The 18,668-nt window shown below is 46.5% G+C and overlaps 1 protein-coding gene and 1 long non-coding RNA gene across 3 annotated transcripts in view; one reads left to right on the forward strand and one right to left on the reverse strand.

Annotated features, from left to right (window-relative positions):
• CARNS1 (carnosine synthase 1) overlaps positions 1-9,035 on the forward strand; it is a 32,831-nt gene extending 23,796 nt beyond the window's left edge. For both annotated transcript variants that reach the window (XM_082211269.1, XM_082211270.1), the window contains exons 7-10: positions 1,053-1,138; positions 1,655-1,886; positions 3,441-3,712; positions 5,911-9,035. In XM_082211269.1, coding sequence (XP_082067395.1) covers positions 1,053-1,138; positions 1,655-1,886; positions 3,441-3,712; positions 5,911-7,143 — 1,823 coding nt within the window. In that variant the 3' untranslated portion in view covers positions 7,144-9,035. The remainder of the gene's footprint in view (positions 1-1,052; positions 1,139-1,654; positions 1,887-3,440; positions 3,713-5,910) is intronic.
• On the reverse strand, positions 7,013-17,922 carry LOC309526797. The gene is made up of 3 exons (XR_014216922.1): positions 17,364-17,922; positions 7,204-11,036; positions 7,013-7,144 (listed from the first exon to the last, which is right to left on the reverse strand). It is a non-coding gene; the product is annotated as an uncharacterized lncRNA (long non-coding RNA).
• Positions 17,923-18,668: the final 746 nt, after the last annotated feature.

The raw sequence follows: 18,668 nt of genomic DNA on the forward strand, positions 1-18,668 counted from the left end.
CTCACTGAGGTCGGTCCACATAATGAACTGTCCTCCAAATTAGCGCCCACAATTATGATAGTTTACTCCACAAGTGAGTCACTCCCATTGACTGCTTCATGTCATCTCTTGCCCACTCCAGAGCATCTGAAAGAATTGCCTTGAACCAGCTATTTCCTGAAGGGATCTAAGTGGGCAAAAGATGGCATGGGCAGGTTGGGGAAGCTACCATATTGGAATCTGATACAGTGGTGCCCCGCAAGACGAATGCCTTGCAAGACGGAAAACCCGCTAGACGAAAGGGTTTTCCGTTTTTGAGCTGCTTCGCAAGATGATTTTCCCTATGGGCTTGCTTTGCAAGACGAAAACGTCTTGCGAGTGTTCCGATTTTTTTTTGCTTTCCCCCCTTTTTCTAATCCGCTAATCCGCTAAGCCTTTAATAGCCGCTAAACCGCTAATAGCGCTAATCCGCTAATAGGGTTGCTTTGCAAGACGAAAAAACCGCTAGACGAAGAGACTCGCGGAACGGATTAATTTCGTCTTGCGAGGCACCACTGTAATCCTTCAGGGGCATGTTGCATTGTTGATTGTACTCCAGACTTTGGCCCTCTTCTGATGACCTGTTTACTGAACATTCATCCCAAATTGCTTGCAGAAAGCTTATGCAGAGGTTTGATTACATCTGGTCTTTATTGACAAGTGTTCTTAGTTGTGTATGGGGTGGTTATACATCAAGGGCAATTTGTCCTGCATTCATCCCCGATTGGCATTTGGGGTATTTACATGTCTTTCCACCGGTCATTTGTTTATCCCACACTGTCACTTTCCAAACCACAGAAAGTATTTCTTTTAAAAGTGCATTTGTTGTGCTAAGCCAATAGAGCCCTTTGGTTCCTTGTAAACATGCAAGGCTAAAGTGCCATCATGCACTTGAATCCCTCCTGCAAAATGATGACAGTCTGGAGGCACCCCTTCTTCTTTTCACTCCCCTCCACATGCCCCACTCCTATCAATTTGCCTCTCTGATATATTCTATCTCCCTCTCCCTCCCTCTCCTACATATCCGATTCCAGGCAATTCATCTCCACAGCCCAATCTAGCAGTCCGAATATGCGCTGTTGTCTGCAGATCCCGAAAAGACCAGCCTCTGCTGAGCAAGGTAACCAAAGCCCAGAGCTCCACTACAGATTGGGGGAAGAAATCCCAAGGAATCCTCACTGGCAGAAAAATTGTAGCCCTGTACTGTAGTCCGTTCCTCTTACCTGTTTTCAGGGGAATAAATTGTTGGTTGAGGGCAAGGAAATAAGTGGCTCTGCCTAGTTTTAAACTGTTTTGTGGGGAAGACACACAAACACGGATTGGTATTGGTAGATTTGGGTGATCTTTCGACTCCAAAATAATGTCTTGTTTGGAACCAGGGTAGCTTATTTTATCAACTGTCCCACTCACAGTCTCTAACCTTCACCTGGAAAGACTCCAGAAATCATAGATCACGGCACAAAATCCCACAGACACCTTGCATGCACACAACCATAACCCACTGTATGAACAGAAGAAAGTAGAGCAATTCCAGTTTGGACTGTTGGTATGGAGATGTTAAGACTAACTGGAGGAACAGATACTTGAATGACAGCAGCCCAGAGAGACTGCATGCATTTTTTTGGTTCTCTTTCAGGTGGTGTGTGGTGTGGGCCGGGCAGACAAGCCCCTGAAGCACCAGGCCACAGTGCCCCAGACTTTAGAGAGCAGTCTGCGTCAGTGGGGACTAAAGGATGAGGCTCAGATTGCAGCCATTCATGCCCAGATAAAGCAGAAGGCTGAAGCAGCCATGAAGGCCTTCATGGACATGGAAGCTGGCCTGTCAGTTGAGCAACGAGGTGGTCGCCGAGCACAAACCGACATCATTGGTGAGTTACCCTGTCAAGTCATTACGGAGGCTGCTTCTAAGACACTGTGGGGCCCTGCACTTTCGATGCCCAGAATAGCATGAGGCTCTCAGCGTTCCTCAAGCCCAGTCTCCATCAGCTGTGGGGCAGCAGTGCAAAGCAGCTGCACTTAGCCATGCACCAGCAAGCAAAACTCAATTTTAATCAGCCATGGGGAAGTCCTTGCCAAGCCCTTGTGTTCAGAAATCCTTGCACTGGCAGAATGATTGGCAAAGTGTGGTGCTGAATTTCTCCTTTTGAATCAGTAGCAGGTTGGGACCCTGAAATCCCACAACCCCAGAGATGCATACACCTTTTTGTTCCGGCCTCTGATGTGGACATGAAACTGTCTTAAGTAATGATTCCCCAATATCTTCAGTGTATGTTTCTGGTAGTGCAAGAACCAATCCCTTACGTTTCTGCAGCACAGTGATGGAGCCTGAGTTGCTATTGTGGAAACTTCTGCTGTAATGCCTTCTCTGAACTTTTTGCCTCAATAAAATTCTTGAGCAACAGGTTCCTATGGGAATCATTCTTCCTAAAACCAAACAAAAAATGACAAACCTAGTTGCCGCCCGTTGGTTACATTTTGATCTCATTGACCAGCTTACCAGAAACCATTAATTCTCATTTAGATTTATTTCCCACTGTATGACTTGTACCGTACAAAACTTTTTCATTCTCTCTCACTCACTGCCTGATGGCAGTGGCCTGCAGATGTACAAAAGCTGCATGCACACTCTTCTCCCCTTGCTTATTTTATTTATTGATTTCTCACCCCTTGACCATTCTGGCTGGGGCTAATGGGAGTTGGAGTCTAACAACATCTGGAGGACCACAGGTTCCCCATACTTGGATTAATCCATTGTTCTTAGTGCACCTTTGTGGTTTCTTCTCTTTCATTCCTTTTCTGTCTTTATGACACATTTGGCCCAATAGTTCATTTCGATGAGAGATGTTCCCTATTGGCCCAATGTCTAATCCTCCAGCCTTTACGGAATGAGGGGCTGGTCCAGCTGCTCCTAGGAAGAGGGTTGCTGCCAGCTGCCAACCTCTAAGGCAAGAGAGCCAGAAGCAGCTGCAAATTTGGCCTGACAGCAGGCGAGGAAACGGATGGGGCAGGCGGGGTGAGAGGTACAGCAGCAGCGGCACAGCTTCTCAGTGTGTGCAACAGTAGTGAAAAGTGCAAATTCCACATTAGGAATTATTAGGGAAGGAATTAAAAATAAAATAATTTTTTGGAGGATAATTCTGTCCTGTTGGCCCTGTGAAAAGCACCATGTTCAGAAAGCAGGGTGGGATGCTCAGTTATCAGATCCTAGTGGGTGACAGAAGAGTACTGCTGGTTTCCTGTGGGGATGCTGGATGAGATGGACCTTTTGAGCAGATCCTACCAGGGCTGCTCATACGTATAATGCAGGAGCTCCATCAACTCACCCTTGGGATTTGGCTAATGGTTGAGCTGACCAGAAGTTCAGTGATCTTCAGCCACATGTTCTTGATTGACTGGGCCTCCTCTGCTTCTCCTTTCTCCAGGTGTAGATTTTCTCCTAAGCTCAGAGGAACAGGTGCTGCAGTTGGTGGCCCTGGAGATGAACTCGCAGCTGTGCCTAGAGACCTGCTCCGTCTTCGAGTCCATGGGCCGGGTGGTGGGGGCTCCAGCGGGCGAGGCAGCACGCCCCCTGGTGGAGACGATGATGCGTCGCACGCAGTGCCACCTGATGGAGGGCAAACACGTGTTGGTCATTGGGGCCGGCGGAGTCAGCAAAAAGTTCGTCTGGGAGGCAGCCAGGGACTACGGGCTAAAAGTAAGATGCGGAAACCGGAGCCATGCAGCCCCCCACAGGCTGCAGGATGGACTAACTAGAGCAGCACCCCCCTAAAGCCCCCGTCCATATAATATAAACTTTATGGGTGCCATCTAAGCACAGAGAGGGGAGAAAGGCGCAGCCCCCCTGCCCATCAAAAGGGCTCGCCCTTGTGCTATGCACTTACGCCAGTGGAGCTGGCCTGCTTGCTGCATTGCTGCTCCCCGGTCATGCTATTCTTGAGGCTGGCCATGTTATCAGGATTACTTCGAGCAGGGCATCGGACAGCCCAGTCTGGAACCAAGTTTTAAGTTGGACAAGTCACTGGGGATGGAAGTGAGTTCTTGAGGATTTCAGGCGTAGCCAGGTCTGCTTCTTTCTTAACCACATCTTGCCTCCATTTAAAAATGGTAGGAAGCAAACATGAGGCACGACTGCTGTGCGGGTTCTGGATCCCCAAGATCCCAGTCTGGCTCCAGAATCGGCCACTGTGGGATGTGACCTGCCCACTGCCAAGCAGCACTTGCTTCCTTGTTCCTGGCCTTCTATAGCAGCCAGGAGGCTTCAGAGGCTGAAGCGTCTTCTGTCACTGCTTCTCCACCACAGTGTGCAGCTGTTTAAAGTCACAGGCTAAAGGAAATGGGATGGGAACCTTACAGCTGAGGCCGCAGGGATGCATAAAAATAACTTTTTCAATGAAATACCCCTGCTTTGCCTCTCCCATCCCTTGTATCATTATTTATTAGACTTGTTAGTCACTTGTTAACTAAAGGTCTCCAAGTGACTTTCATTCTTACCTTCCTAAACATTGTAGTTTTGTGGCTTCTCCAAACTCAGAAGAGAAACCCTGTTCCGTTCTTGGTGCTGGGACATAACCATGCTGGTTATTGTCTCCTTTGGAGGACATGGGTGTACAGTGCAGTTTCAAGAATGAACTGTCCTGGGTTATCCTGTTTCTGGGACCTCTAGATTACCTTTGGAGCCACAAAGGGGCCCCCCTCTGAATAGGCGGGAGACTGACAAGCAGAATAGATATGGGGATAGTATGTGTGTGTGGGGGGGGGGGTGATGTTGTAATGAAATGAAAACTAAATTGGCAGGAGGAGACAGCTGGTGGTTTAGCCAGCAGCAACTAGTCCCATTTTTCTTTCAAAAGCCCAAGTGCCTTGATGCCAGTTTATTCCTCTGAGGGCTGAATTTGCCCCTGTTGGAGTCTTGCTGCCATTTTGCAGTTCAGACCCTGAACAAAACATGTTGACCAGAGTCTATGTCAACAGCTACGGTCTTCACAATGGGACAGTCTGTGTGCTTTATTCTCCTGGAAAATGGCTGTGCTCTGGAGTTACTTTAAAGTGGTGGGGGGGGGGGGAGCCTGCTTGGATGTCCCCATGTCTCTGGAGTTGCTATATGTCCCTGCTAAAATCATCAGCAGTGAAACCGTTAAGGCTGCCTTACCCATCCACTCGGCTTATTTGTTTGTTTGTTTGTTTAGTTATTTACTTAAGCTATTTATATTAAGCAGTGTAACGTAAGCCTTAAAGGCACACAATGGATATGCTTATGGCTCACAAAGCCCAATGAGCTGAATGGAGGCACCTCCCTGATGCAAACTGAATCCAGTTTAAGGAGGCACAGTGGACACACAGAGCAGAAGAGTGACTCCCTTTTGCACACACCCCCATGCAACCACCTGGCTCAGCTTTTTGTTTCCGCCCTCTTGCCAGCCGGGGTCCTTCCCCAGCACCTCCTCCTCCTACACCTAGAGGACAATGTCTCCTCATTCTAAATTCTCTTGTTGCTGAAGCAGGCATGTAGGGAAGGATCAGATCCTGTCTCCCTCCCCTGCCGCCAAACCTGTGGGTTCCAATGGAAGCTGTCCCACCTGAGCACAAATGGGATGCCTGCAAGATGGGGAGTTGCTGCCCATAGATTGGAGCCTACACCCTAGGGGGCTGTTGTGCCGTGCCTGGTCCCAAGGAGCTGTCCTTCTCTGGTACTGTCAGTAGTGATGCATCTCTGATTTTTCTCCCATCTTCTCTGCATCTCTGCCCTTCTGTGTCTGCCCTTCCTTCTTCCCCGTCCCTGCTCCCACTCCTACCTCTCTCCTACCCCACTCTCTCTCTCTCTCTCTCTCTCCCCATCTCCACCCCACCCCCCTCTTTCTTTCTCGCTCTCTTTCTGATCTTTCCCATCCCCAGATCCACCTGGTGGAGTCCGACCCCAACCACTTTGCCTCCCAGCTGGTGCAGACCTTCATCCACTATGACACCACAGACCACAAGAGGGATGAAGAGCATGCCCAGAGGCTGCTGGGGCTTGTGCAGGAGCGGGGCCTGCATCTGGACGGCTGCCTCTCCTACTGGGACGACTGCATGGTCCTGACGGCACTGGTGTGCGAAGGGCTGGGCTTGCGCTGCAGCTCCCCGACAGCCATGCGCGTGGCCAAGCAGAAGAGCCGCACTCACCTGCACTTGCTGCGCCGTCGCAAAGAGGGGGCTCGCTGGCCCTCGGCAGCGCTCTATGCCGTGCCCTGCTGCCACCTAGAGAGCCACACGGATGTGGAGCGGGCTGCGAGCCACATCAGCTTCCCTGGGGTCATGAAGCTAGAGTATGGGGCCGGGGCTGTGGGGGTCAAACTGGTGGAGGATGCACAGCAGTGCCACCTGCACTTTGACAAGATCTCCAGGGACCTGCAGGATGACTCAGACCACCCGGGCATCGGGCTGGGCTGGGGCAACGCCATGCTGTTGATGGAGTATGTCTCCGGCACCGAGCACGACGTGGATCTGGTGATGTACGAAGGGCGGATGCTGGGGGCTTTTGTCTCTGACAACGGGCCCACCCGGGTGCCCAACTTCACCGAAACGGCAGCCTGCATGCCCACCTGCCTGCCCCCTGACCGTGAGGCGCAGCTCATCCGCGCTGCCTACCAGTGCTGCTTAGGCTGCGGCCTCACCGACGGCGTGTTCAACGTGGAGCTGAAGCTGACCGCATCCGGCCCCAAGCTCATCGAGATCAACCCCCGCATGGGCGGCTTCTACCTCCGCGACTGGATTCAGGAGATCTACGGCGTGGACATCATGCTGGCCTCCGTCATGGTTGCCTGCGGGGTGGTCCCCCTCCTGCCTGCTCGCTCTCGCCCCCGCATGCACCTGGTGGGAGTGATGTGCTTGGTGTCGCAGCACCTGCAGGCCCTCAAGTCCACGGCCAGCCTGGAGACGCTCCAGGCGCTGCATGAGCGCGGCGTCATCCGCCTCAACCTGCTCGATGACGAGCTCGTGTCCAGCGAGTACGAGGAGCCCTACTGCAACGTGGCTTGTGCCAGCTCTAGCCGCCGCGAGGCCTGCCTCAAGTTGCTAGGCATCTGCCAGGTGCTGGGCATCGACTCCCCACACTACCCTGTGGCCCACTTCCTCTCACATTTCAAATAGCCTTGGAGATACGGCTCCCTCCGTCTGGAGCTGAGCCTGGGCCTGCTCCGGAGAGGGAGCCTTGCCTGCCCCTGCTCCTAAATTAGCCTTCCCTTTCTCCCAACTCACCACGGGGGTTTGCATTATTACACAAACACCCTATTTCCTACAGTCTTTCTCAAGTGGCTGCTGTCTCCCTCAGGAAGGAGCGTGGCACCATCTGGTGCCATCTCTGGTAAGTGCCACACACACACACCCCATTCACACCCTTGAATGGGCTCACATCCTCCTTTTTTGGGGGGGGGTCCTATTCAATGCAGAGTCCCACCCTTCTTGAAGTCATCTCCTCTTCCTTTATTTGCAGCTCTGCTTAATTCCCCAACTACAACCTTGGGTCCTACATTGTTCCTCCCCACCACCATACACAGAGGCAAGATCTCGCCTCTTCACTTTCCCTTTCTTCCGCTGGGGGAAAAGTTGTTGGCTCATGGCCAGGCATCCCCTGGAGAGATCCTACTTCATGCTTCCAAAATCAGTGGAAAGAGGGCTGGGGTCAAAAAATTCTTACAATCCCCACCAGCCACAATACTTCAGTGATCCTGCAAGAACAAAATAGTGCAAATCTGACTCTGAGCATTCCCCCCCCCACCGCCCCAAATATTGAACCCCCGTATGCAAACGTCATCTACTTACGGGAAAGTCCCGCAAACTCCTCTGCCAACCTACTGTAACAAAAGGACCATATGCAAGCCTGCAATAACAGATGTTTACAGAGCAGTAGAATGTAAGACATTAACAAGCTAGTTCCACTGACTCAGCACTTGCAAACCCCCGCAGTAACATCCTAGCGCCGCGTGATCCTTTTAGGAGCTAATGAGCATGCACAATACTGTGCTCATAAAATGACCATAAAAATAACAGGAGGGCAAACAGTGATGCAGTGGCAATCTCTGATAGGCATGCTTAGGTGCTAGGAGAAGCCGCCAACCAAGTTTTCGGTGCTTGCAAGAGAAACTGCTGTAACAATCTCCCTGCAGTGTCCCAAGAGAGACCCTACAGTAGGATATCGCTGTGACAGCGCTTCTAAGCACCCAGCAGTAACACATTAGCATATGAGAATCTCCAGTGAAAAACAGCACCAGCGCTCCTGACTTACCTTAAAATAATCAGCCTTCCGACAGAAGCCCCTTCCAATGCCCCTGAAGACCCTACACTACTAAGAAACCATAGTGCCAGCATTCCTGAGTGTTTCTGCAATAACAAGCCACAACCTTGCCACCACTCTGAATTATGGTGAAGTAGTAATGCTTTGTGCATAGTCCTAGCCATCCCCAAATAAGTGACGTTACCAATATAGTACCAGCATCCTTAAAAATGCCTATAACCAGCATAAAGGAAAAAGAAGCAAAAGCAGTTTTGACTGGCATGATGGAAGAGCATCTCTTGTCTGTTTAGCACGCTAGTGGAAAACTGGCCCTCCAGAAGCGGTTGGACTACGACTTCTGTCAGCCCCAACCAGACATGGCCAATGATCAGAGATGATGGGAGCTGCAGTCCAACAGCATCTAGAGGGTCCATCAGCCTGCCACACTTGTTTAATAGCTCGTGGGTTTCCTGCAGCTTCTGAAAGAGCAGTTGCAAGATGGAGCACCTGAAGGGCCTGGGATGACATTCCAGAGCCTGTGAGGCTTAAAATGACAGGCATATTGATCCCATTGGGGGAGAGGGGAGGCAGGAACTGAGAGATTCAGGGTGCCCATGATTGGGTGACTAACAGCAGGACCATTAGTTAAGTGTGCCCTCCTAACATGGGTTGGTGACCCTGCCTTCCTGCCTGCCTATCCTTCCCAACACTTCTGTAACCAGGCAGGCATAATAGTTCCTCCCCCACAATAAAATGCCGTGTAAAAACATCCAGACTGCAGAGGTGTTATTTGCACCTGCCCCAGAGCTCAATACCCAATTGCTTACTGGCTGGTGAAAGAAAACCTGGCAGAGAATGAAGATCCACTGAGAAGCAAGTGGATTTTGGAGGACTTCGCTGGATGGAGAAGTCTCTTCACAGCCACACACCCCTCACCTCATGGACCTATTCACTTCAGGGAGGCTTCCAGATGCTTCTATAAGAAGCTGCTCGCAAAGGGGGGGATGGAAATAGTGTTCCAGAGTTTGGCTGTTCATCATCTTATGTGAAGAACAAAGACTGGCTTCATTCAGCACCCAGACCAGATGTTCTTTTCTGCACTATTCTGCCCAAGGGTATTCTCTCCTCTGACCTAGGGTGTTTAGAGCAGTTGAACCGGAATTTATCCCCTTCCTCGATTCCTGAAAGGAAAGAGCAGCTCTCCCTTTGTCCTAAGCACTTTGCAGGTTTAGGCAGAGCTACTCAGTTGAACTGTTCTCTAACCAAAATGACTGAGAGGAGGGGTTTGACATTCTCCAATAAGGAGGGTGAGGTAGGTGTAGCTGTCATTCTCTTACCTTGGTTCTGCTTTAACCAACCTCTCGCCTACATAGTTTTGAATGACCTGTGAAAAATAGTCGTCTCTGCTGCTTTGGAATGAATCCTGATACTTTTCAGGCCTTGCCATTGGAACCAAAGCTTCATTTGCTGGATCTACCCCACACATTTCCTGCCTTCTCTTCACAAAACAATCTTTGTACTTAACTAAGACCAGCGAGCTCGTGAATTCTAGATACAAAACGTACCATGAAGAAACCTAATTACGTGACCGGAATGCAGTAGTCATATTGAAGAGAGGGGGAAAAAGGTCTGGCAAACTTTCTCAATTTGCATTAACTTCTGCTCATGAAGTAATTCCATAATGTCATGGAATTTGTAATGCTTTGGCAGTGATGCAGCGTGAGAAAAGTGCTTCAGCAGGAAAGTGCTGGAGGGTAAAAAGTCCAAAGTTGTAAAATGAAATGGGGTAAGGGGTGTTGTTGGCAGAGGGACTGAGCAGTGGAGAAAGGGAGAGGAAGTAACTGCCAAGCCACTTCTGTTCAGCCATGGAGAATGCACAAGTCCCTGGCATTTGACATTCTGTAGCCTTAACCATTCTGCCAGGGATACTGGGAGAGCTCAGAACTCGGGGAGCTCTGTCTTTTGACATCTAATCCATGCTAGTTCTTCCCTCAAAATAAGTGCCAAGGGAAGGAAAACTTGGGGGGGGGGGAGAGAATGTCAAGAGCACATAAAAATATTTTATTGGGCCAGTGCTTTTGTGTTCTCTTGGTTACCAAACACACCAGTGTGCTTTGTAAACGGCTCTGAATAAGCAGCATGCTGTCAGGCCAGTTAAATCTTGCAGGTTTTTGTGCTGCCTTGAAATGCACTCCCCACTTTTTATCCTCTTCCGTTTGAGCCTTTTCTAGTTTTTCAAGAGGAGTGCCAGCATGAAGGTCATTTGCTGACCACGTGGGTAGAAACAATGTTCACAATCTTGTGTGTCCTTCAGCATGTGTAACCCTATACCATACAGGGCTTTAGCGGCAGAATATGGACGGCTGATCAAGCTGCATGTTAACCTACATAGGTGAAGAATAAGAGAAAACTTACATCGGTCTTTATTCATTAGGTAGCATTTTAATGTATCTCCATGAGAGGATTACCCGTATTAGAAAAATCCATGCTTCCGTGGGCCTTTGAGCTGGGAGCCTACCAAACGTCTCAGATCACAATGTAGCTTCTATAAATCTCTGGTGAATACCTAGTCTTCCTGCAGAACACTAAGAAGATCACGATGGGTGGCTGGCCAATGCTCCACCTCTAAAGCTGGTAACTGAAGGGGCCAGGAGCCACCTCTCTAAAGGCAGGATTTGGCACAGGAGTCGGTAGTTGCTGACTTCTATAAAGTCATATGGCAATAGATGGACTGAGATACCACCAGAATGTTTAGAACTGGACAACATATCTGGAGTGCCAAACCAGAAAATGATTATTATTAAGAAAAGAAGACAGCAGCCACAGTGTCTCTATATTAAGAAGTCTCAATGCCATAGTGAAGGGATACAACAGAGGGCTTCTAGTTTAGTGGAAGAGGTTCTCTACCAATGGTGCGGAGAACCTATCTTTGTAGAAAGATAGCCCACCCAATCTTACTTCTAGAACTTACGGGGGGGGGGATGTCTCTGGTTTCTGCATGTCAGTTGCCCTCGTGCTGCTAACCAATTAACTGCAGAATTAAAAACAACACATGTGAGTTAAAGAGACCACAGCTTGCTAAAGAGTAAGCAGTTAAACCAGTAAGTCTTACAGCTTTTTAAAAAGCAGAAAGGCCCTTCTCTTAACAGCTGATGTTTGGACTTCATAAAGTGAAGATACAAGGGGTATTATTTATACCCCACCCATCTGGCTGGGTTTCCCCAGCCACTCTGGGCAGCTTACAGTGCATATAAAAGCATAGTAAAACAGCAAACATTAACAACTTCCCGATATAGGGCTGCCTTCAGATTTATTCTAAAATTATGTAGTTCTTTAGCTCCTTGACATCTGATGGGAGGGCGCCACTGCCAAGATGGCCCTCTGCCTGGTTCCCTGTAACTTCACTTCTCAAGGTGTGGGAGCCACCAGAAGACCCTCAGAGGAGACTTCGGTGTCCAGACTGAGCAATGGGGGTGGAGATGCTCCTTCAGATATACTGAACCAAGGCTCTTTATTGGATTGATGCAAGGAGAGATGGCTCCAAAGGCATGTCAAGTCTCAGGCCCTGAGGAGCTTTAAAGGTAAGTCCCATGAATTGGCCCTGGAAGCTAACAGAATGACAGTGCAGAGGCCACAAGAGTAACTGAATATGCTAATGCCTCCTAGAGTCCATCAGGAGATGAGCAAGAACATATTACTGCAGCTTCTTGGTGATCTTAAATGGAAACACCACAGGCCACATTGTAGTGGTCAAGCTATAAAAGCATGTGTAAATGTAGGGGAGTACGTCCAAAAAGCAGAGTCTATGTAATAGTCACCATTGGTAAAAGTTTCCTCTGGTTACCACCAATACTTCCTTATCCAGGAGTTGGATCCAGAATTATAGATACAGATGTATTCAAATCTGGATATCTCCACCACATCCATCATGGACACACTAATCACTTCCACAGCCTAGGTTTATCCCACCATCAGTATCTTGTCTGGATCCGTTTGGCTTTTCCCCTCTAGTCCACTCCTTCACAACCTCCAGACATTGGTTGTGTCAGCCTGTCAGTCCTGTCTGTCTAGCTAGTGATACAGAATTCCAAGGCTGTCCCAGTGCCTTCATAGATGATGTAGACATTAAGCAGCATTAATGAGAAAAAGTCTTCTGGAACACCCCAAGCCAAAGAGCATCACAAACAACAACTCTTTGAGGGTGGGGAAACAAAAAAGGAAAAATACTGAAAAGCCAGCTCCAAAAAGCTAGCTGTTCTTCCCATCTGATCCAAAGTATCAAAAGCCACTGAGAAGGCTAACAAGATCAACAGGGTAATAAAGAGGACTCTTGAGGGTTGCTAAAACTACCACGGAAAAACCCAACAGTAAAGAGTCTAGAAAATAAATTTCATCTAGAAATGTTTAGCTCAGAAGACAGGAGATGAGGGAATGGACTTGATTGCTTTCATAAGGGGCAAAAAAATGCCATAAAGAAGATTGAATAAAGTAGTACAAGAAACACACAAAATAGAATACTTCTTCATAGCACACATGAAAACTACTGAATTTGCTGCTAGGAAATGTAATAACCACTGACTTGCATGGCTTTAAAAGGGGTGTGCACAAATTAATGGAGGATAAGTCTCTCCATGGCTTCTAGCTACAATGGCTGTGTTACTTATAGTAGAGGTAGTATGTCTACTAGATGCTGTGGAATACAAGCAGGGAGAGTGCTTTTCTGCTCACATGTACCACTTGTGGGCATCCGTCAGCCATCCACGGCCACTGTGAGAACAGGATGCTAGGCTAGATGAGTTTTTGACCTGATCCAGCTAGACTCTTACATTTGTGGGGACCCATCAATACCTACAAGTCTTGACATCCTCGAAAAATCCCAACATCACAGTGCAGCTGTAATCAATGTACTGGTGATAACTGCTGAAGTACATGGGAGATTGTTTTTGGAATTTATAGACTGTTGGAAGTAATAGAATGTTATTCCCGCCCCCCACTTGCTGATCATGTAAAGTTTACATATTTTCCCTCCTTTCTGATTAGGTAAAGATTGTTGCCATTTTCCAAAAGTGACAACGGGCATCAGAATTTATATGGCTGGTGGAATTCCTGCTGCTTGTGCTTTACACATGCCCCCATGTGGAAGTCATCTTTCTGCAATACAATTCCACATGGTGTTTGAATTTTGCAACCATGTGGTCAGGGCAGATTATGTAAGCCTTCCCCTGCAATCAGCAAACTACCCAAGCTATCTGACTCACCCTCATATTTGCATAGGTTAATAAAATTGTAGAGTTGGAATGTTTCCCAAGGGTCATCCACTCCAATTCCCCTGCGATGCAGGAATCTCAGCTTGCAAGTCCAAGCCATGTGACATGCATCAGAGAACAGTGGCTTCCATGTGGAATTCAACCAATGTTATGGACGCCTCTTAACATCTATTAGCATCTGTGAAAGCAGGTGACAACTAATCTCATCATGTTACACTCATTTGATGTCATGTTACAGTAAAAAAATATGTCTGATTCTAGTTCATCAACAATGGAGGCTTTGAGCTGCATATATGGGCTACCAGAAAGCAGCTACAGTAGTTCCTAATTCCACTTCTCTAGCACAGTAATTAACTCTTCTCCACAGCAATCTGTCAAAATCAAACCTTCTAAGCTTACTTGATCTCTAGAGGTAGACAGACCCATTAAAGTCCAGTCTGTCCCAGTACAGTGGTACCTCAGGTTACAGACGCTTCAGGTTACAGACTCCACTAACCCAGAAGTAGTACCTCGGGTTAAGAACTTTGCTTCAGGATGAGAACAGAAATTGTGTGGCGGCGGCACAGCAGCAGTGGGAGGCCCCATTAGCTAAAGTGCTTCAGGTTAAGAACAGTTTCAGGTTAAAAATGGACCTCTGGAACGAATTAAGTTCTAAACCCGAGGTACCACTGTACTACATGGGGATGGGGATGGATCTAAGTCCATCGTGTCCTGTTCTTTAAAGTGTTTGCACATTGTTAGCCAAGTTTCTGTTGCATAATTCACTCTGAGAGTGAGAGTGGCAAGAAGCCCTGCTAACCACTCCAGGCTGTGGATGGCTGGAAGACTTCCCTGGGTCCTAAAAAAAATGGGAACAGAGGAAGTGCTGTAGCACTCAGACCATCTCATAAAGGAATCCACTGTAAAGTGGACTCATGATTCTATCCAAATCTTGATTTTCCCAGATGAGATCCAGTAACTCCAATTTGGAATCTGAATTCTGTGGATTCCACTCTGCTAAGAGCTTTCAACTGCACATCTCTAGTTACACACCCACACACCCAACTAATAAACTCCACATAGCACTTAGTTGCAATCTCCTAATCCACAGGCACCTTTTTAATGCAAACACCAAATTTATCCACTGTTTTTGCAATAGTAGCTTCCAGCTTAAAGTTTTATATACTCGGGAGCTGTTTAGAGCTAAGAGCTACTGCAGTAATATTCCTGTCTGTGTACACTACACGCTTTGTTTTTTGGAATCATAACCATTGTGGATTAAACCAAAAGTAGTGGTTTGAAGCCCTACAAAGCCAATGCAAATTGCAGAAAGGCAAGTATTACGTGAAGGATCTTTTAAAGACGAATAACAAGGTTGTGTAACAGAAGGTAGATGTGCTTCCAAGGTATGGTCTGAAGGGAATATGATACAAAACCTTGTCAAACCAAAGTTAGTTTGAGTCTAGTCAGTACTTTGATACAGTGTTTGAAACTCCCATTGTTCTAGGCACATTTTGCAACAGGGAATTTCATTAGTGCAAAGTTTCTGAGCTCTGGGTGCAGTACTACGCCTAAAATTTCAGATTAAAACTGCAGATTGGAAGGAAAGGAGGACCTTTTTCTGCCTCCCCACTTCCAGCTACTCTCTGAATACTGGAGAACAGACCCTCTTAAGAATATTTGGGGGGTGGGCAGAGGAAGGACTAGACCATGTGAAAAATGAATGTAAAATTTTAGCTGCAGTTCGTTCATTTTCAGCTTTGTATTCTTGTTATAAAAAAAGCTCGCCTAGACATTCTGTTTTTGCGCCCATAACCTAGGTTTAAGGTGCCATTTAGCTCCTAGCTTTCATATTTCAGTTTCTAACACTGCTTTGATGGGAGATCGGACAAGAACTCCATGTACATTACACCTTGAACTCTGGGATGGAAGAAAGGCGGGGGTACAAACATAATATAAGTTAAAAAAAATTAATTTAGAATTAGTGATGTTACTAACTCAAACATCAGCACATCCCAAATAGGCCATTACTCCTACTCCACAGTGGTCTAATTAGGAAGCCCATACCAGCACAAGTGTTTTTGAAAACTGAAGAATAGATCACTCTAGATTTCTGTCCTAGGAGATTTAATTTACTGCCTTTTTCTAAAAACAAACCAACTCAAGAATGTGTTAAGCGCACTCTTACTAGGCTGCAATCTTAAGCATATTTACGATGCAGTAGTTTCCACTGAACTCAGATGTATTTGGGTATGTCTAAGGCTGGTAGCTCCTAGCACTACACAACCATTGCTCTACTATTGTAAGCTGCATGTGCAATTTTGTACGCTTGCAATTTTCAGATTTCAGGAGTGCAACACTATTTTTGTCAGTATACATTTTCACTATCTTCCCATTCTGGTGAGCTTGACATGGTCTTGTGTGTGGAGACAGCAGATTAGAAGTGTTTAATAGCAAATTAGGTGGGAAAGAAACTGTACTAAAATGCTGCTTAATGGGAGGGGGGACCCCTGGTTTTTGTTTTTAAAAATTGTGTTAAAGTGCTTTTTCATTTTGGTGCTGTGAAATTAAATTATTGTGTAAAAAAATAAGCAATGGCAAATATATGTCCAACCAGATGTGTGGTGATAGATTCACAACCACACTTTTTTTAAAAAAAAAGGTGGAAGATTAGGTCCAAGGCAATCTATGAGTTGCATTCAACATAGCACCGGGGTTTACTCTAAGATTCTTGTCCCACTGAACAAGCAGCTGGTACACTGTTCTCTCCTGAACTTTTAGTAACTGAAAGAACATGAAAGATAGAAGAAAAAAGTAAGAATTAACAGAGAGAGAGTAAGGAATAAAAAACAACAGAGAAGAAAGGAAACCTAGGAAATCTTGGGAAATGAAAAAAAGTGATGGAGCAAGAAAAATAGAGGTGAATATGAATGAATGGAAGAATAAGGGGACCCTCCCATTATTTGGGGGGAGAGATTACAGTGGTACCTTGGTTTACAACCATAATCCGTTCTGGAGGTCCGGTTGTAAACCAATACAGGTTGTAACCCAAGGTGTGCTTTTGCCAATTGGGCCTCCCCCCCAAAAAAAAGGGGTTGTAATCCAAAAAAATGGGTTGTAATCCTAAAAAAGGGACACACACTTCCGGGTTTAACGTGGTTGTAATCCAAAATGGTTGCAAACCAAGGTACTACTGTATCTCACTTTTTTAACATATACAGTGGTGCCCCACAAGACGAATGCCTCGCAAGACGAAAAACCCGCTAGACGAAAGGGTTTTCCGTTTTTCGATGCGCTTCGCAAGACGAATTTCCCTATGGGCTTGCTTCGCAAGACGAAAACGTCTTGCGAGTCTTGCGATTTTTTTCGCTCCCCCCTTTTTCTAAGCTGCTAAGCTGCTAATAGCCTTTTAGCCGCTAAGCCGCTAAGCCTTTAATAGCCGCTAAACCGCTAATAGCGCTAATCCGCTAATAGGGTTGCTTTGCAAGACGAAAAAACCGCTAGACGAAGAGACTCGCGGAACGGATTATTTTCGTCTTGCGAGGCACCACTGTAGTTGGGTTTAGAGACTCCCTTGTCACAGAAAGCAAAAGTATGGATCTGAGCCCCCACCCTAAGTTATAATTTTTGTGGCTAAAAGTTTTCTTGTTATAAATTGTTATCCCTGTAAAATATGTTGAAGATTATGTTTCTGTCTTTACCATTATGATAGAATAAGGGTTAACGGAGATTTTCACAAAATGGTTGCTCAAAACTGAATGTTTGTTGCCTCTAACACACAGATTATTTACAACACTGTCTGGAATAAGGTCCAGGATGCAAATGAATATCAAAAGTATCTCTTGGCCTACCTTGTTCAGTCTGCAAAGCCTAGCAATCTGTTGGGCCTTGCAGAGGGTAGCCTCCTCTCAGCCTTGGAGTCTCTCTGAGATGTTGCCTTCTACAGAACAGAACTTTCCAGAAGTCTGGTCCTGTGACATGAGTCTTCAACATTTAGTTCTCTAGGTCAGGAGCAAAGCTCCAGGAATCTGTTATAGTTGAGAAAAGCAAACCAAAGTGTTGGAGAAGGAAGGTCAAGGAGCCAGCACAAAGAGCTGAAAGGAAAGTTGGGGGCCTGTCCTGTGAGAACTAAATGTGTTTCGGAGGCCTAAGTTCTACTGAAGAGCTGAAGCAGGAAGGAGTCATTTCAAAGCCTGAGCAGAACTCAGCTATGGCTGCTGGAGACTGCTTTAGGGCCACAGGTACCTGAACACTAAACTGTACCACTTTGCCTTTGTAAAAAGTTTATTGCTGGCTAGGACAAACACAAAGTCTTGGGGTGAAATTCCAACATGCACCCCTACTTGTCCAAATAAAAGTTTGATCATTTGATTTTCTTGTTTGTATTGGCCTTAATCTGGAACATTATTTTGCACACCACATATCTCTCTAGCTTGATAAAGCCCCATGGGAACATTGGATGAACTGTTGTTCCAAGGACTAGGGCCTTGATCCAGTTCTCTGTACAGGCAGCTCGTCGTATGTTACAACTGATGGGCCTGGATGCAGATATACATCCTTCTGCACATTTTAAAAACACACACACACATCTACCCAGTTCAATGATGCTCATATGGTCAAAAACTTCATGGACATCACAAACAAACCCACACTCCTAAAATGTTGAACATGTAAAACAAACAAACAAACAAACCTGAGGGCATGCTCACATAATTCTGAAATTGTTTCCAGTACATGCAGGAAAAGTATCCTGACAATCAAATATATATTTTGCAAAAGTGACACACTTGTGAGTGGAAACTAGGCAGATGGAATGGAAAGACTGAATATCTTCTGTGTTCTTGGTGCTACAGCTCTTCACACCTAAGATTTACCAAGTGTTTATGCAAATAAACAACAGTCAGCAGATATGTTAAACATATTTCATTTCCTCAACATACCTTGTGATTCGTGCTGCAAGATTAGCTACAATTGCCAAAGCAGGCTATAGCTATGGTCTATTAGCACATTAATCTACTGGCAGCATGGTGTCACAACTTGATCTTGTAGCACCCTGCTTGTGGTTAACGCTTAGCTGGAATGAAATATTCAACGCAGCAATAGAGAAATTAAAATAATAATTTATTTGTCAGACAAATAAATGAGAGGCACAGTGG

This window comes from Podarcis vaucheri (genome assembly GCF_965113315.1).
Source record: "Podarcis vaucheri genome assembly, chromosome: 1".
NCBI classification, from domain to species: Eukaryota; Metazoa; Chordata; class Lepidosauria; order Squamata; family Lacertidae; genus Podarcis; species Podarcis vaucheri.